Source organism: Amblyraja radiata, chromosome 28 (assembly GCF_010909765.2).
Source record: "Amblyraja radiata isolate CabotCenter1 chromosome 28, sAmbRad1.1.pri, whole genome shotgun sequence".
Classification (NCBI taxonomy): Eukaryota; Metazoa; Chordata; class Chondrichthyes; order Rajiformes; family Rajidae; genus Amblyraja; species Amblyraja radiata.
In genome coordinates this window covers 18,707,457-18,727,151 of record NC_045983.1, presented here as the reverse complement: position 1 = coordinate 18,727,151, position 19,695 = coordinate 18,707,457, and the positions used below count along the sequence as shown (strand labels likewise).

Below are 19,695 nucleotides of genomic sequence, written 5' to 3'. Positions count from 1 at the left end.
TCAGCTCCCCTCCCATTCCCACACCAAGATTCAGATTCAGATTCAGATTCAATTTTAATTGTCATTGTCAGTGTACAGTACAGAGACAACGAAATGCAACCTACCTGTTCGTGGCGTTCTCCAATGCCACAGCAATATCAAACACAGACTAGACTAAAATAAATGTCCTTGGGTTGTATACAAACTTCCCCCTTTGGCTTACCCTTCCTATCCTCTCTTCCATTTGGTTCCATCAGCACATCATCCCACCTTTGACCCACATTTCATCTTCTGCCTCTGTCCCTACATTTCCCCTCCTTCCTCAAATTGCTCCTTCTGCCCATAATTTGCCCCCTCAAGTGTTTCCACCCATCACCCACCAATTTCTATCTCCAAACTTCCCTATTCTTCTTCCCCACCTAACATCATCCACCTATCATCACCCACCGTACCTGGTTCCAGCTATCATCTACCAGCCCCTCTTACCGCATCCTCTCATCTCTTTACACTGCCCATCTTTCCTCTACACGCTCAGTGTCCTAAAGCAGAGTCTTGATCATGATGATGTTTCTTGCTTTTTCTCATTTCAAATTTCCAGTGGTCGCAATGTTTGCTTTTAATTTATCTCTTACCTGAAGCTCAGCTCTGATGGCTTCATCATAAGATTGTTTTAAACAAATCCAGCTGCCTCAGGGCAATGGCAGGAAGGATCTTGCTACTTGAAAGATGGGTCATTGAAAAGGCTGATGATCTCAGAAGCAAACCATCTGTCATGTGGGCATTTCTCATCCACTGAGGCAAATCATCCCACAATCACACACAGCTTGAAGTTCGCTGCCAAAAACTTTTCATCTTAACCACCAAGTCACTTAAATTGCAGGTGTATAAATTACATTTAAACTGTTAATGTTAAGAAATACCATATTTCTTCAGGATGGGAACATTCTATTTCTAATACCAACAGCTGATACCGACAGAAAAGTTAGAGCACGTCAAATACAAACTAAAGCTCTCTCTACAAAGCCCTACTCCCCTTGCCCATATCATATATGAACATCCCTATCTTGAACCAGTTTTCTGTACCTCAGGTCAGCAATCCTTGGGTCTCTTGTCACATAAATGTCAACTTAATATTGCCATTTCACGTGCAAGGGTCATTCTAATTAATGGTTTCTAATGAAACTGTCCATCAATTGTTGTCAACCTTTTAAATTGAACCTAAGTGGTGGAACTAGAGTTCAAATTCAAACTTATGAAAATAAAAACATTTCTGGAAATCTTAAATAAAAACAGAAAATAATGAAAGCACTCAGCAGATCAGGCAGCATCTGTGGAAAGGGAAACATAATTAATATTGATACCTGTATTAGGTCTTTATTGGTTTAGTTTAGAGAAATAGGTCCTGCAGCCCATAGAATCCACGCCAACCATCAGTTACCGGTTCACACTAGTTCTATGTTTATAGAGGCCAATTAACTTACAAACCCACATGTTTTGGGGATGTGGGAGGAAATTGGGGCATCTGGAGAAAACCACGCGGCCACAGTGGGAACGTGCACAGACGGCGAGGTCAGGATTAAACCCGGGTGTCCGGCGCCGTGAGGCAGAAGCTCTATCAGCAGCGCCACTGTGCCGCCCTAAAATGTTAATAATTATTCTGAAACATTAACTCGGTTTCTCTTTCCACAGATGTAACCTAACTTACTGGCCGCTTCCAGCATTTTCTATTTTTATTTCAAATTCAAACTGCCTCTTCTTTCTCCAGTCTGAAAGAATATTATACTAATTGTTTCAGTCGGATATGTAGATTTAAAAAATTTGAATAGTAGCCAAGCTAACTCTTGTTTTGGCCCAAAGAGCAATGGCTCACAGGTACCCGGACGTGGCAACGAAGGACGAGAAGCCAAAGCAAAGAAGTGGAAGCCAAATAATCGAACGGAAACGAAGCCTAAACGCCAAATAACTGAAAGCGTACGAAGCCGAAATGCCAACTAACCGAAAGGGAGGGACGCCTAAAGGCAAACTAACTGAAAGGGCGGGGCGCCTAAAAGCCAACTAACCGAAAAGGTGGGACGCCTAGCTAGGACAGGGAAATAATCCCACCACTTAATTAACGAGGTAATTAACAAAGGCATAGTTAGGACAGGGAAATAATCCCACCACTTAATTAACGAGATTATCCTGAATGTAAGAACTATTTATACATGTAACATTTTTGTTTTTAAATCAGTAAATCTGAGTTTTAATGTGGTGCATTGCGGTCAGTGACTCTGGGTGGGCAGAGGGACCATCCTGTCCCACACCTCTGCTCCACCCGGCGCTGCCGAAACACAGCCTGTCACAGTGCGGCCGCACTGGGGAGGGGGGGGGGGGGGGGGGGAAATGAGGCGGAGGGCGGCCGCGGCCGTTGGAGAGTGGGGGATGAGCTCCTTTGGCCGCTTACACCTTGGTGCTCGGATTCAGAGTGCCCAGTCACCTATGGATTGTGTGGGGAAAAAGACCCCCACCCTCCCGTCTCCATCGGCCAGTGATGTGATGGACGTGGGGTTCTGGACCAATCGTAATAAGTCCCGCCCCCCCCTCCCGGTGACGCCATGTCCGTTATTTGACTTTTCGGCAGAGCGGCCATTCGGTGAGTTGGCTTGTAGGCGACGCAGCCTTTCGGTGAGTTGGCGTTTCGGCAGAGTGGCCTTTCGGTGAGTTTGCTTTTAGGCATCCCACCCTTTCGGTTGTTTTTTTTTGGTTATTTGGCGGTTATTTCGGTTATTTGGCGTTTCGGCTTAGTTTCCGTCAGTTATTTGGCTTCCACTTCTTTGCTTCGGCTTCTTGTCCTTCGACGCCACGTCCGCATACGGGTTCACAAGACTGTATTCTATGTATACCATCCAAAAACACACTGAACATACGAGGATTCATACTTACAAGAGGAACTCAGACAAATTAATTGCTGGCTATGAAGATGGGAAGCAAAAATGTGGAAATCATTCTCAAATCTAAATTTGTAAGATACATTCACAGACGAGTTGTTGACAGTTAATGGAAAGTGAAACTGATAAAAATCTCCGGCTGAGAAGTGAAACCAATGCAGAGCTCTTAATATAGCCAATTTCAGCCAACTCATAGCAAAATGAGTGTGACAAAGACGAAATGTTGCGTTGTCACATCGTTAAGCAGGCACAAGACAGATCACTTAATAATCTTGAAATTTCAATTCAGCTTTTCATTATCTGCCAACCAATGAAAATTGGAAGAATCCCTACTTATTATGACTATTACTTGATTTAGCCATCAACAGCTAAATTAAATGTTCTTGCAAGCAACAAATTTAATCACTGTTTAAAGATGGCCAGTTTCAGTCGAAGCTATATCTGGAAAATAGCATCTAGGTTTAGATGCACTATGTAGGTTAGGTAGTGGATAATGGAGTGCAATAATTCCTAGTCTTGATTGGTAAAAACTTGCTGGAAAGCATGTAAAGGATGCGAGCCAGGACTGGATTGGTGATATCCAATGGAAAATCATTTAATAGCTGGTTCATTCTTTGAATTCACACATGAATGATGGCACCATTAACAACTGGCTTAGTATGGCCAACAACAGTAAAACTGCAGTACTGTTTGAAGAAGGATCCCAACCTGAAACACCACCCATCCTTTTTCTCCAGAGATGTTGACTCCCCGCTGAATTACACCAGCACTTTGTGTGTATCTTTGGTACAAACCAGCATCTGCAGTTCTTTGTTTCTAACTACAAAACCATACTTCATAAAGGAAAAGATAACAAATAAAAGGGGCAGAAAGGAAATAAAAAATATTTATTTTTAACATCCCACTATTTGTCTACAGTTCAAGAATGCCTGCGGGCTCTTACCTATTTTTATTGAACTGAATGGCAAATTCAACCATGTGTTGCAAGGCTTTGTTTGTGAAATTCATTTCCATGTAGATGTGACCCTGCCTTCGAGAAAAGGTTCCAACAATCTCCAAACCTTTGGCCTTCACTGCAGGTAGCCATATCTAGCGAACAAAAAACAAATTTAAGCCCTATATAGCAATGTTACAAAATTTTGAGATTTTAAAAATCAAGTCTGTAATTTATCCCATCAGATAAAGCATAAAAATAAGTTTAATTTGACACCTAATTCACTTTCATATCTCAAGTATTTAAAAAGTTATGGCCATTTTCATACTCGGAAATGAGCATCTTGTTCCCTATTGATTTTCTATGGACATAACAAAAAAGTTGTGATCGTGAACAGTCAAAAGCCCATAACTTTCTTAAAAATTAAGAGAACTGAATGAAATTTTCAGTTATCATAGATTGAAGCATTCTGAAACAAATATAAAATAATCTTACTTGGATGACCTGAAATTAAAGCATATAATTAGTTAGTTACCTAATTGTAGCTAATTTCAGACTTCAATTACTAGATCTAAACATCTATCCATTTCTTAATAAATGATTAACATTTTTAAATAGCCTAAATGTCCAAATAATATTCACAAATAATTCACAATAAAACATGATTTTTAAATCTCATTTACATTAATTTATAGGCCAAATGGAAGGAATTCAGTGTTCAATTGCTGTAAATAAATGCCCATTTAAATCAGCTTTCCAGTGGGTCCCTGTGGAACGCGCTGGTTTAGAACGTTCACATTGCGGTAGATTTGTGCCCCAAATGCCCAGAAAAATACTGCGCGATATAATGGGCCCAAAATGAGCTACTCGCAATATTAAACTTTGTATAAAGGGATCTTTAGAAGCCCTTTTTAATGTAAAAATATACAACCTACCTTCTGTGGTTTGCTTTATGAGACCCTGCGGTTGCTGGCGGTCGCGGGTTTAGAGATTGATTTTTAAACTACTATAACTATTATTCAAGGCCTTTAAACCTAATAATAGCTTTTGCGACGGGGTCTTCCAGCGATTTTTCGTTAATAATTAACTAGGCTGAACATCTTCGATTTGAACAGCCTAGAGAAAATCGCGTTTTAAACCCGCCCCCTCTAAACGGCGCCAAAATCGCGCACACCCGCAGCGGCAGATTTTCAAAGACGCTTCAGGTAGGCTTTGCAACATACCTACTATATAGGACAACAAACGTGAGCTGCCAGATGAAGTAATTGCGGCAGGTACAATAGCAACATTTAAAAAACATTCAGCAGTACACGGCAATGAAAGGTTTAGAGGGATGAGGCCAAACAAGGTAAATGAGTCTAGCTTACATGGGGTATTTTGGCAGGAATGGATGACTTTCTGCCGAGGGGCCTGTGCTATATGATTCTATAACTCAGTGGGTCAGGCAGCATCCGTGGAGGGAATAGACAGATAACGTTTTGGATCGGGACGGGCTGGTTTCTGTGCTGTATGACTCTAACCAATATACCAACATGGACCTGTTATGCTTTGTAAACATATTTAAAAAAATGGAAATTTTTTAGCCTCCTTGTCTAACTTCCAAACTTATTGCAAGAACAGATGGTAAATGCTATTCAGTGGTAAATATATCACTCGGAATTGCTGCTTTAGACAGGCTGACATTTGCTAAAAATCCTTCATCTGAAATCTAATTGATAAAAACAGAGTCAGTTCCATTTATCTTCTGTAGCATGTAGATTAGGACATCACTTACAGCTTTTGGGGCCACATAGCCTCCAGCTGCTATTCCCATTCCAGTTTGCAGTTCAAACAGATCACTTAGCCCACTGCTTGACACAGCAGGAGTTGGAGATGGGCCAAAGGTAGCTGGTACTGAAGAAGGTATAAAGCTTTGACCAACCTGCAACAAAAATAAAATACAAAAAATCAACGAGGAAGTGCTTCCATTCTAAGTTGACGCCCAATTATTTACAATCCAAATGAATCGCAAAATGAGATTTTAAATCGACATTTTACATGCGCATCTTTACACAGTCTCTCTATTGGTCTATATTGTCGTTACATGCAATTCACATGGAACGGTTCAACAGGAAAAATGTTTAAATAAATATGAGTATTAATTCTGTTCAGTTGGGAAATCATCTGTAATCAAATTCTGTTATAGTGATATTAAGCACAATTAACATTTTAAAAGACTGAAGATATAGATCAAATAGAAGCATAATTATAATTTAATATTGTAATTTCTCTTGATACCGATACAAGAGTTTGTTGCAATGATTTCAGAAATCAAACGGAATTATTTAAATTTACTCTAAGTTTCTTATGTAGTGAAACTAAATTAACACTGGGGATAGAGGAGATTCGTAGATAATGCTGGTAAGGGTAGGGATAAGGAACAAGGGATGAAGAGGGATGGGAGAGGGGTTATATGGGGCAAAAAGCATCAACATAGAACATCTCGGTCTGTGAATTGTTTCTGTATCAAATCATCTATGCAATGCAAACAACTATTTAATGGGACATAGTTTTTCTCGTGTTTATGATAAATTCTTGCAGAGATAGCACATCTGACAAGATTTACATTCTAGATAACAGCCGTAAGATTGGGATACTTGGTAAACTACCAGTGGAGTGGGGTGGAGTTTCAAATGGAATCATACTGCAACTAAAATCTTTACTTTAGGCTTGAGGGATACTTTAATTTCATTTCCTGAAATTATTAAATCATCACAAATTTTAAGCGTAATCCATCCATGACTTTGAGGAAAACTCACAGCAGGACTCCCACCGGTCGGCCCACCAAGATCTCCTCCAAGCTGAAAGATATAGAATACAAAGAGCCTGCGTCAATGGGACCACAAGTATTGAAATAAGTAAGAAGTGAATAAAATAAAACAGGTGAAGAAGGGAGGAAAGCATTCATAAGCTAACTAATGGGTACTGCTATAACCTGATCAAATTACATTTCTCAAATCAAGGGATAATTAAAAAATCTGCTTCAGGTTGAAATTATTATCATCTACTTTCAAGGGTTTGGGGGAAAAGTAAAATATTGTTACATGTCTCCACAATTAAGTCTTCAGTCAGTAGATTCAAGAAGGAAATAAGTAGCAGGCAGCACTTTCAGCAAGCAGGTCAATAGAGTTGACCAATCCATAAAAATGATTAGAATCATTTGGGAATGAGTGAGATAGGAAGATCAATATCAAGGATGGTTAACTATTAATGAATTCAAATGTGATCAATGCAGCGTTTGTGTGCACTCATACCTTGACACACACGCTGAATTGGATTATTAGTTTCTGCTGCAATTAATTCCTCAACAAACCTCTCAGAAAGCAATTGAATACTGCAACCAGTCTGCACTTTGGTTCCAAAACATAACATATTTCTGGCATGACAATGATCCTAAATTCAATTTCCAAGGATTGCAGTATGACATTTATATGGAATTGTTTTACTACATATGAAGGTTGCAAAATATTTACATTCACCAGGATTCTCTGTACAACAGACCACATGATTTTATTAGGTACAAGTCCATTCAACTCTTATGCTGCCTATGGTCATTCATTTGGACAATTTTAGAAGGGACTTATTTGGTCCCATCAAAGTTGAACATCAAAGTGCTGAGGCATCCTGAGAACAGATTCCTCATTCTGATGGTTATCACCAGATCTGATTGCATTTCTCCATTGTCTTCCTGGTTGACTCTTCATTTTACACCCTTTGTAAACTTCAGACCACCAAAATCCTGGTCCTCCACTGACCTGCATAGCCTCCAGTTCAGCAAGCCTTCACATTTAGAAAGATCAATCCTTTTTAAAACAAATCTTATGATTTGATCTTTGTAATCTCCTCCAGCCTTAAAACTCTGAAAACCAGGAATTGCTCCAATTCTGGTTTCTTGCATTTCCTCAATTTCCTGTGCTCCACTATTGCCAGTTGTCCCTTCGGCTGGCTTCCAAAGTTCCGGAACTCTTTCACTAAATCTCTCCTGCTAGTCACCCTGCACTTTTCTCATTTGAATCGCGCTTTAAAATGCAGCTCTTTGATCAGACTTGTAAGATGCAATCCTGGGCAGAGCACCAAGGCAAATTCCTTGTATGTGAATACTTGGCCAATAAACTTACTTACTTACTTAATATCTTGTTATGCAACTCAATCTCTGATTATGCTATATTTTGCTAGGCAAAGCCAACATACAAATGATTCTTAATTCCTATTAAATATCCCAGAAAATGTGAGGTGTTTCCTCGTCAGCTTGACCAGAGCAGAGAATATGGCATGAAAATTGACCAATGCACTTCTGTGATAACAAGTTAACAATAAACAATATTTCTCTTGGAGTTCGCTGCTTAATATAATGACTCCTATGAATAAATTCTAGTGTGTTGACAGTGAGTGCACATTTACCTGCAATGTGGCTCATTAGTGGGTAAATCTTAAGATCAATCTCCAGAACAACCACGATGAAAGAAAACTAAAAATATTCAGAATATCAGGCAGTAACTATACAGAAAGACTCAGAGTTAATTCTGCAGGCCAATGGCTTTCTACCACCATTTTGTTGAAAGGTTATTGACTGAAAAATTAATATCGACTTTCTCTCTCTCCACAAATACTTCCTGATCTCCTGAATATTTGCAGTTCTTAAACAATAAACTGTACAGTAAAACACTGACAATGACACGTTTCGGCCCTTTTCCAGACTACTGGATGCTATTTCAATGGATAACATAACACAATTAAACCACCAGTGTGAAGGAGCACGGCAAATGGGGTGGGGCCCAGTTGGAATGAGAGGGAACGCAGCATTAAAAAAAAAATCAAAAAAATCTGGATTTTCATTCGCCATGTAACAAATTACAGGAGATTTACCGTATTTCCTTTTGTATTATTTCTTTCCCTTTCATGTCTATCTAGTTTCCCCCTTACATAAATCGAAAGAGTATGAATTAAGTTTGCTTTAATATCTAGTCTGTACAAGCTCCAGAATAAGATTATGTTTGTGCTATGATTATGATTTTGACTGGAAGCAAACTGAAGTCACAATGGTTACGATGCAAAAGGAAATCCTCAACAAAAGAGATGCTTGCAGCTACTCAAACACAATGAACACTCAATTTATAAAGGAGGGGGACAAAATATAGGAAAAGACTTGCTTCCAGCTTAATGAAATGATAATGTTCATTATCCCATGTTAAAGAAGTCTGTGCCCAATGTGACTCATCCTATTTACATTACATTACAGATGATAACATGTTGATAAGTAAATTTATCTTGATGTGTATTCAAGAACTGTTCAAAGAGATAAAGGCTGTCAGCAGAGAACAGTGATGTACATCAATGACATGCTATCATTGATCAAAGGTGCGTAAAGCTGAATAGGATCACTTGGTCCTAATTGCTCCGTAGAATGAACATTTAAAAGCCATCTACCAGAAGTAATCATAAAGGCAACTTTGACGGCATCACAATTATGCACTATTCCGATATGATACCAGATTTACAGGGCACATTATGCAAAATGTCATTGCGGGAATAATTCAGATGTGAATGGACTGCTCCCTCTATTACCTAGTCAGCACTGCCAAATAACTATATTTAGAGACTTGGCTTACTTGCAGATTGCATTATATGCCACATTACTCTCTTTATTCAATTTGGTATCAGAAAACAGCAGAATCTAATGGGTTGGAGAAGACCTATTCGAACATTAGAGTCAGTGAACAATAACTTGCATTTATTCAACATGGTTACAGTAAACAAGTCCGAGGAGCTATATAGAAATATAATTAAACACAACACACATCTAGATATTGAGATATTATAACAGACAACCAAAAAATGTGGTCGAGGAGCGAGTTTTTAAGGCGAGTTTTGGAGAGGGAACCGAGGAGAAAAATACTTTTGTTCGAGAACTGACCACAATTATAGTCAAGCTACTCTACGATAGTTGCAACACTCATCAGTCCAAGTAGAAAATTGTTAATGTCTGGTCTATTCACAAGAAACGGGGCAAATACCAATATACTAATTACTACTCCATCAGTCTATCATGGTCATCTGCTTAGAGGTGAAAGATGTTGTTGACCTGCCCTCAAGCAGCACCTGCCCATTCACCAATGCTCAATTTGGTGCTTGTTATGACTGTGACCACAAACCTAAACTCATTACAGCCTTAATCAAAGCAAAGAATGAGTAGCTTGATTCCAGATGCAATGTGAGCTTGGCTGATCTAGATATCAATAAGAGTTCTGGTAAAATGAACCAATAGTAAAACTCATCAGTGGCTGGAGTCATGCTTTGCGTGAGCAAAGATAATTCACGTTATTGGACATCAATCACTTTGGCGCCATGAGCTCACAGCAGGAATTCCACAGAATATTATCCTAGTCCTAATTATTTTCAACTGCTTCATAAATTACCTTCCTACCATCTGATTGTGAAATTATCCACAGCATCCTTGTGTACAAAGTTCACGTCCATTCACAACTGCAAAACAAATGAAGCAACCCATGCCTAAATACAGCAAGATATGACCAGACTGAGACATGGACTAATAAATGGCAAGTAACATTTGCATTACAAAAGCATCAGCCAATGATACTTTCCAAAACAAGAGTTTAATCACCTATGCTTGATTGTTAAACGCACTATTATAAATCAAGTCCCCAGTCATAATTATCTGTTGATCTTAAATGCAGCAACTCAACCAGGCTCATAAACAAAATCAGGTCAGAGGCCGGTCATCCCATAGTGAATGACTCACCACGTGACTAACTTAGACCTTTCCATCATCTACACAAATCAAGAATGTGATGAGATACTTGGCACTTGTCAAGCTCCAACATACAGCTCCAAAAATACTCAACACTGTCCAATAAAATATAACCAACTTGATATGGACTCAAAATCCACCAACATAAGCATTTAATTTCCCCATTACCTGTATAACTTAGATATAATGTGCAGCATTTAAGATGCACATCAGAAATGTTGCCAATATTACTTCTACGGCAACTTCTAAACCCACAATCTCTACCACCGAGGACAAAGGCAGCCACATATACGGACAACATAATTTTATGCATCCTTCCAAACTACATACCATCCTTACTTGAAACCATACCACTGGGACTTCATTGTCGCTGATCTAAATCCTGAACTCCCTTCCAAACAACACCATTGAAAAACTTGTACCAGTAAGACTGCAGCAGTTCAAGATGATGATAAAACACGAGCTACTTAAAAGCATTCAGGATGGGGATATTAAATGCTGGCCTTCCCAGCAACGTACTCAACCGCTAATTTAATTAAGGAAGTAAAATCGCAAAATTGAACCAGATTAGAACCAGGAAGAGGAATTTAGACCTCTTGTATGAAAATCTCATACAAGAATTGAAGATGGCATTGATTATCCAAGCATTCGGGTGGAGGAAATTTATGAGATCAGAGAAACAGCAAGACAAAGGGTCTAAAACATCCAAGGCTGCAGTCAATTTGAGGGTGAGAAAATATAGTTTATCATAATTAGAGTCAGAGGATCCAATTTATGTCTAGGTGGTAGAGGAGAGAATTGAAGAGGAGAGAATTTAGAACAGTTTGAGATAGAAAAAAGGAATTAGCGACATAGAACATGGTAAGATACCCGAAGAAGAAAGTGCCAATCAAACTGATGTTCAACAGCATCATCACTAATTGACACTTGATTAAAGTTCTGGCTATCGCTATGGGCCAAAACAATTGGACTAACTGCATAAACGCTCTAGGTACAAGATGTAGCCATCATTTGCAAGGCACAGGTAGATGGTATATTTTACACTTGCCTGCATATTTCACACAGGTGACCCTTGGTCATTATGCTACTTGTTCTGCTGGGTATTTCCAGCATTTTATGATTTCATAGACCAAAAGCATTTAATCTCTCCAGCTCCAGCTACCTTATGTAGTAGTAGTAGGCCCCTCTCGGTCATGACTGACCATGGGTGATGCATCCTGGTCGGATGCGAGCCTGGGCGATGTCATATGGAGGACAGGCTGTTGCCCATGCAGCACGTACCCCCTCTCCACGTCGCTGATCGATCCAAAGGAACAGCAGGGCCATTACAGTTTGGCACCAGCGCCGTCGCAGGAGCTGCCAGAGAGAGGTTGTAGACAACGATGAACTGCCTTAGGGGCTCCGACTCCGGATTTTCTTGCGGTTTACTCCAGGAGCCTTTTCCATGACTGGATATGGCCACAAGGCAGTGGAGGTTTTAAATCAGAGTTTTCCCTCTTATAGATGAACTGCCTTCCCAGGCTGATGAGCCCCATCTGCCCGAGACTCATGGGGGCGGGAGCGTCTATCTTCCCGTGCAGGTCTATAGCACCTGCCTACTGCTCACCTGCCCACTACCTTATGTATCATCTATATAATGCATTGCATCAACTTCCTGTATCTTCAACACAACTCCTAAAGCTACAATCTTTAGTATGTAGAAGGACAAGGGCATCACGAACTGAACCAACTACAACATTCAATTTCCTCTCCAAATGACATGCCAGCCTAACTTCCAAACATACATGAATTATTTCTTCATCATCACCGAGTCAAAATGCCAGAACTGCCCACATAACAGCAAAGTTGAAGTGCTTTCAGTAAATTGACTGCAATGGTTCAAGGAAAAACATCACCACCTTCTCAAAGGCAATTGGAACAGACAATAAGTAAAGAGTGAATATCTGAAAGAGAAGAAAGGAAGAGAGATAAGAGTAGATGAAAATATAGGAAAAGGAAGCAAAATAATCTGATGAAGCAACCAAAATCTTTGGATGAGGGAACATATGGAAACTCATTATATAAACTAAAATGATCAGAATACTTTTGTCCTGGTGATAAACAAGGAAATAAGAGGAGACAACAAGGAGGAATTTAAAGTTAAAGCCAGAAATTCTTGAAGTAGCCTTCTCTTGCGCTTTATTTTTCAAATATCAGAATATAGGGACAGCAATTAATCCAAATTGTTTGCAAGATGTTTTCACTCAACATGCTTGAGGCCACATATTTTATATAAATAGGTATATTCAAAGAGCATTTCTACACAATGAGAATATTGTTGCCCTGGACATGGCGAGACATAAATAAAAGAATGATGTTTAAATAAAAGAATGTACAGCATAAAATAAATATGCAGATGACCACCCAAAAACTAAGTCGAATTACAGCAACTAGTTTTGGTTCATACTACATGGGCTGATTTTACTTGTCCCCTAAAATTACTGTGTCTTATCAACAGCCCACAAAGCCTTAAAGAATAATGGTCCTCACAGAAATGAGGCGGCAATTTTTTTCTCTTCAGCCCAAACAAAAGTGAAGGCCAAATTCATATTCAAGATTGAGAGACGCAAATTTTTGGTCTTGGAAAAGTGAAGGCTTACGGGGATCAGACAATAAAATGGAACAGATGTCAAAATCCGATCAGCCATGATTATATCGAAAGAGAGTATTTTCAAAGGACCACGTGGCCTACTACCTCCTCCTCCTTTGTGTACTTATGTTAACATGTCCTGTGACCAGAGTTCAAATGGGAACAAGCAGTACTAGATTAAAGCTCAGCAGAAATAATTGCTGTTTATACTGATGTTTGGATGAAAGAGACCCCATGTTTACATCTATACCCTATTCAACCAATTAAACATGAACTGCAGCTTAAAAAAATTTCAAAATTTAGTTCACATAAATTAAAATTCACTTTAAATTGAAACATTCACATTTAATGATGTTGCCACCTAAATCCAGTCACTTCTATTTTATATTCTATCTTTTCAGCAGGAAACAGATGTTGAGGCTTGCCTTCTCTGGGACTACCCTTCTACTGAGAACTAAACGTGTGCTGATATTGTTGTGCATTTCTGCTATCCCCCATCCTGTTGTCACAGTACAGTGCAGGCTAATCTCAGCCCACAACATGATGATTACTTCTACAAAGTATTACTGAGAGTAAGGGCTATGGGATGATATTGCCAAAGTGATAAGATGGTAGGAAAGCAATGGTAGATGGAATTGAATTATGATGAGTGCAACGTGATGCATTCTGGGAGGACCAGCTGGGATGTACACAAGATAGGGGCAAGGAAATACTAAAGAACCAGAGAGATCTTGATTACACATTCAAGGATTCATGTGACAACAGAAGCACAGGTAGTTAAGGTAGTTATAAAGGGATACAAGATACAGACCTTCATTAGCCAGGACACAATACATAGAGCAGGCAAATTATGCTGCGTGCATATAAAATATTGGTTAGGCCACAGAGAGAAAATTGAGTGTTACAGCAGAGGAAGGATGCAAATGCACTGGACAGGATGTAGAGAAGATTCATCAGGATGTTACCTGGGGTGAAGTTTTTCAGTTATGAGGAGAGAGTGGATAGGTTGGGTAATTTTCCACTTGGAGCAGAGAAGATTGAGGTGGGATATGATTGAGATATACGAATTATGAGGTGCAATGATAGGATAAGAGGTAAGAGGTTTAGATGTGATCAGAGGAGGAAATATTTTGCCAGAGTGGTTGGAATCTGGAACACACTGCCCAAGAGAGGGGGAAGCAAAAAATCTCACAACAATTAAGTAGTAACTAGATGAGCAATTGAATCACCAAGGGAAGAAGGTTACAGACCAAGCACCGGAAAATGAGATTCACAAAGGTCATGTACATGGTATGCCAAGGGGCATACTTCAGTGCTTTAATGACTTCAAAGTAACATACAGTGTATTCAGAAAGTATTCAGACCCCTTCACTTTTTCCACATTTTGTTACGTTACAACTTTATTTTAAAATGGAAGAAATTCTTTTTTTTTTAAATCATCAATCTACACACAATACCCCAGAATGAATATGCAAAAAACAGGTGTTTAGAAATTTTTGCAAAGTAATTAAAAACAACTGAAATATCACATTTACATAAGTATTCGGACTCTTTGCTATGACACTCAAAATTGAGCTTAGGTTCATCCTGTTTCCATTGATTATGCTTGAGATGTTTCTACAACTTGATTGGAGTCCACCAGTGATAAATTAAATTGATTGGACATGATTTGGAAAGGCACACACCTGTCTATATTAGGTCCCACAGTTGACAGTGCAAGTCAGAGCAAAAACCAAGCGATTAATGAATTGTCCGTAGACCTCCGAGACAGGATTGTGTCGAGACACAGATCTGGGGAAGGATATAAAACAATTTCTGCAGCATTGCAGGTCTCGAAGAGCACAGTGGCCTCAGTCATTCTTAAATAGAAGAACTTTGGAACCACCAGGACTCTTCATAGAGCTGGCCGCCCGGCCAAACTGAGCAATCGGGGGAGAAGAGCCTTGGTCAGGGAGGTGAGCAAGAGCCTGATGGTCACTCTGACAGAGCTCCAGAGTTCCTCTGTGGAGATGGGAGAACCTTCCAGAAGGACAACTATATCTGCAGCACTCCACCAATCAGGCCTTTATGGTAGGGTGGCCAGATGGAAGCCACTCCTCAGTAAAAGGCACAAGACAGCCCACTTGGAGTTTGCCAAAAGGCACCTAAAGGACTCTCAGAGCATGAGAAACAAGATTCTCTGGTCTGCTGAAACCAAGATTGAACTTTTTGGCCTGAATGCCAAGCTTCACGTCTGGAGGAAACCAGGCACCGCTCATCACCTAGCCAATACCATACCTACGGTGAAGCAAGGTGGTGGCAGCATCTTGCTGTAGGGATGTTTTTCAGTGGCAAGAACTGGGAGACGAGTCAGGATCGAGGGAAAGATGAACGGAGCTAGGAGATGGGACTAGGGGAGAATACGTGTTCGGCACGGACTAGAAGGGTCGAGATGGCCTGTTTCCGTGCTGTAATTGTTATATGGTTATATGGAGCAAAGTACAGAGTGATCTTTGATTAAAACCTGTTCCAGAGCATTCTGGACCTCAGACTGGGATGGAGGTTCACCATCTAACAGGACAACGAACCTAAGCACACAGCCAAGACATCGCAGGAGTGGCTTTGTGACAAGTCTGTGAATGTCCTTGAGTGACCCAGCCAGAGCCCGGATTTGAATCTGATCAAACATCGCTCGAGGGATCTGAAAATAGCTGTGCATCGACGCACCCCATCCAACCTGACAGAGCTTGAGAGGATCTGCAGAGAAGAATGGAAGAAATTACCCAAATGCAGGTGTGCCAAGCTTGTAGCGTCATACCCTAGAAATCTTGAGGCTATAATCGCTGCCAAAGGTGCCTCAACAAAGTACTGAGTAAAAGGTCTGAATACTTATGTAAATGTGATATTTCAGATATTTATTTTTAATTACTTTGCAAAAATTTCTAAACGCCTGTTTTCACTTTTTTATTATGGGGTATTGTGTGTAGATTGATGATAAAATAAAAATAATTTGATCCATTTTAGAATAAGGCTGTAACGTAACAAAATGTGAAAAAAGTGAAGGGGTCTGAATACTTTCTGAATGCATTGTATAATAAATGTGCAGGACAACCTTTCAATTAAAGTAATAATAGATCCACAAAAGCACCAATTCAGTGAGAATGAGCAAGAGATAAAACAACGGAACAGGCAAGGAGGGAAAAGAACAGAAGAGTGGTGGAGAAATGTTTGAGTGGGAACAAAGGAGGTAATACATCCACTAGTTGAAAAGCTTTGGCAATGTGAAGAGCCCAGGTCTTAAGGGAAAAGAATGTGGATGTAATCTGTTGTACTATTCATAACTACTTAACCACTTGCAACAAATTTAAATGCAAAGACACGGGGAACTTGTCAAAAACCCTGAGAGTCCTTTTCCACTAACTTCCCACTTACACTTTCTCCGGAATTAATGCTCAAAAGCCAATCAATAGCAACGAAAATATATTAAATTTCCTTGATAACGCTAAAAAAAACCCACAACAAAAAATGAATAATGAATTAAAATAAGAATGGGAGTTTACAGTATCTTGAACTATCACTGCCTATGATTATGTGCAAAAAACTGTATGTAAAAAAAACATTGCATTTGGTTTAATATGCAATCTACAACAAGTTGGTAATCTCAGCCAGGGTAATGGCAGCTGTGCTGCGTGTACTGGTTTTATTCTTCTGCAGTGTAGGGATAGTAAACCTAAATGCAAATTGTCAATCTTGATCGTTAATATTATCTATGCAGTGTAGATTAAGAACATAAGAAACAGAAAAAGAGTCTCTGATCCACCATTCAAAATGATCGTGGCTGATCTTCTACTAACACCATCTCCTGCACGATCCCATATTCCATGATTCCATTAATATCTAAAACACCTATCAGAACACAGAACATAGAAAAGTACAGCCCAGGAACAGGTCCTTCGGCCCACAATATCTGTACCAAACATAATGCCAAGTTAAACTAGTCTTCTCTGCCTGCACGTAATCCATATCTCTGCATATATACGTGCCTACCTAAAAGCCTCGTATCTGCATCCAACACCAACTTTGATGGCGCATGCCAGGCACACACCACTCTCAAGTAAAAAATTTGACCTGCACATCTATTTCAACTTTGCCACTCACACCTTAAACCCTTGTCCTCTAGTCTTTGACATTTCCACCCTAGGAAAAAAGGTTCCGTCTACCCTCTCTATGCCTCTCATAATTTTATATAATTCCATCAGGTTTCCCCCATGGCCTCCGATGCTCCAGAGAAAACAATCCAAGATTGTACAACCTTACCTTACAGCTAAGACTCTCTAATCCAAGCAGCATTCAGCATTCTGCACCCTCTCCAAAGCTCCCACATCCTTTCTGTAAATGGTGTGACAACAACTGCATACAATACTCAAATGCAGCTGACCAAATGACCTATAAAGATGTAAATTGACTTCCTGAATCTTGAACACAATGCCATGACAAAAGAAGGCAAGTGTACCATAAGCCTACTTTACCACTCTATCTACTCGAGCTCCCCTTTCAGGCAGCGAAGGACTTGGAACCTAAGATTCCTCTGTACACCTATGCTGTACACCTTGCCATTAACAGTATACTTTCCCCTTACATCTGACCTACCAAGTGTACTACCTCATATTTGCTCAGATTAAACTAGTTCTGCCATTTCTCTGCCCATTTCTGTAACTGATCTATATACTTTGAGAGCCATCTGCAGATCCTTCCTACACATATAGTTTCCTGGTTTATCACTACTCTTCTTTTTAAACAAAGAAATAACATTATCTACTCTACAGTCCCCCAGGACCTTGCTGGAATATTAATCTCTGTTTTGAATATGTAAACAGAAAATGCTGAAAACAACTGCATATTAATTTTCAGTGATTCGTGTACCAGGGCACCCAGGTTCCTGTGAACACCAACAGCAATCTCTCACCATTTAAAGAATAATTTGCTTTTTTACCAGACTGCACAGTATACTGTGATCTTGTCCATTGAATTAGTTATGTCATAAAGGAAGCAAAAGCCTCTGTTCATTCTAATCACAGCCCACACTATGGTCCAACCTTGTATCAGCATCAAAATTGGACATTTAACAGTAAATACCTACCCAAATTGTGAAGAGAAATTAAGTTAATAAAATATTAAACCAGTATACTTCTGGACTATTTTCAGATCTAAAATCACCGTGTTATGTCCTCGCAGATGGACACTACTGGGCATACAGATCTCTTGCACAGGTGAATTCCTATCTTCTGAGGACAAGCTCTATCACGCTATGTGGTTTTACCTACCATCCATGTTAAATGAGAGATTCTGAACAAACTAGCAGAGGAAAGCTGGACAACAAGTAAGCATGCACAGAATTCTACTATGCACATGAGGCCCATGACAACATTACACCAGCTCTTAATCTGAGATTTATTTTGGCTTCAGATGCAGGGGCAAACCGAACTGAAGCACTGCCTGGATTTGTGGTATCCATCTTCCTCAAATGTTTTCTTTAATCTCCAGCAGTACCATTCATCAGTACCATTCATCCTGATCTCCAATATCCTGGAGCAACATCTCCCCCACCTCCACCCCACCCCGTCTCCCCAAATCTGTGATCATCTCCTCAATTGTAAACACCCAGTCTTGGGGCTCATGTGCAAAAGTACAAAGTGATATAATGAAGATATCCATGGTGATTTAAGGGTTTTAGGAAAAAAATGTTTACTCTTAAAAAGACATAAAAGTAAAGTTTGGCTATTTAAGTGTAATGGTAGAAACACCAATAAAAAAGTGGAAGAAATCTGAAAAATTCTGAAAACTGCTGAGGTTAGGGATCAACTGAAAATGTAAAGCCCAAGGGAGATAATATTTTTGCTCAAGTAAATTTCAAGTGATACTGATGCAAGTCAGATAATTAATTATAGCTCCGCCATTGAGCGGAAAAATAATTTCTCAGGGCTATTTGGCCTATCTTATTCTCATGTCTAGGATTGTCTTAGACTTCCCAAACAGCACCCTGATCACACAGTCAAGGATCACACAGTCAAGGATCACACAGTCAAGGATCACACACTCAGACGAGGGGCAGAGAATGATGTGGCACATCGATGTGAAAATGGATAAAAACAAATTAGAAGAAAAATCTAAAAGGCTTAATGTATGTAGCTGAAGAGACTGACTCAAAGCTTTGCTAAAAGTGACAAATGGCAACAGAGATGGAAAAGATGTAACAGACTGAAGTGCATTACCCGTTCTGCGTCTCCCATCTCAATTCATAGAGTATGTAAGTTATGAGCAAGGAAGGAACAGAGGAAAGGAGAAAAAGAGCAACATTAGAGCCACAAGATAAAGAAGAAGACAAAGCATTGTTTTTAAACCAAATTAGTAAAAGTAGGATCCGAGACATTAAAGTCAC

At 39.6% G+C, this 19,695-nt stretch overlaps 1 protein-coding gene and 1 long non-coding RNA gene across 4 annotated transcripts in view; both read right to left on the bottom strand.

Moving 5' to 3' along the window:
• The window catches only part of ap2b1 (adaptor related protein complex 2 subunit beta 1), a 172,398-nt gene that overhangs the window by 88,800 nt on the left and 63,903 nt on the right, over window positions 1–19,695 (bottom strand). For 2 of the 3 annotated variants that reach the window (XR_004416089.1, XM_033045970.1), the window contains exons 15-17: window positions 6,639–6,680; window positions 5,615–5,761; window positions 3,850–3,995 (exon numbers count right to left, since the gene is read on the bottom strand). Coding sequence is in view for 2 of the 3 variants with exons in the window: in XM_033045970.1 (XP_032901861.1) it covers window positions 3,850–3,995; window positions 5,615–5,761; window positions 6,639–6,680 (335 nt within the window). In the remaining variant the exon portion in view is untranslated. The remainder of the gene's footprint in view (window positions 1–3,849; window positions 3,996–5,614; window positions 5,762–6,638; window positions 6,681–19,695) is intronic. The other variant, XM_033045971.1, reaches the window with a different exon arrangement.
• On the bottom strand, window positions 331–1,220 carry LOC116988932. The gene is made up of 2 exons (XR_004416090.1): window positions 938–1,220; window positions 331–604 (listed from the first exon to the last, which is right to left on the bottom strand). It is a non-coding gene; the product is annotated as an uncharacterized LOC116988932 (long non-coding RNA).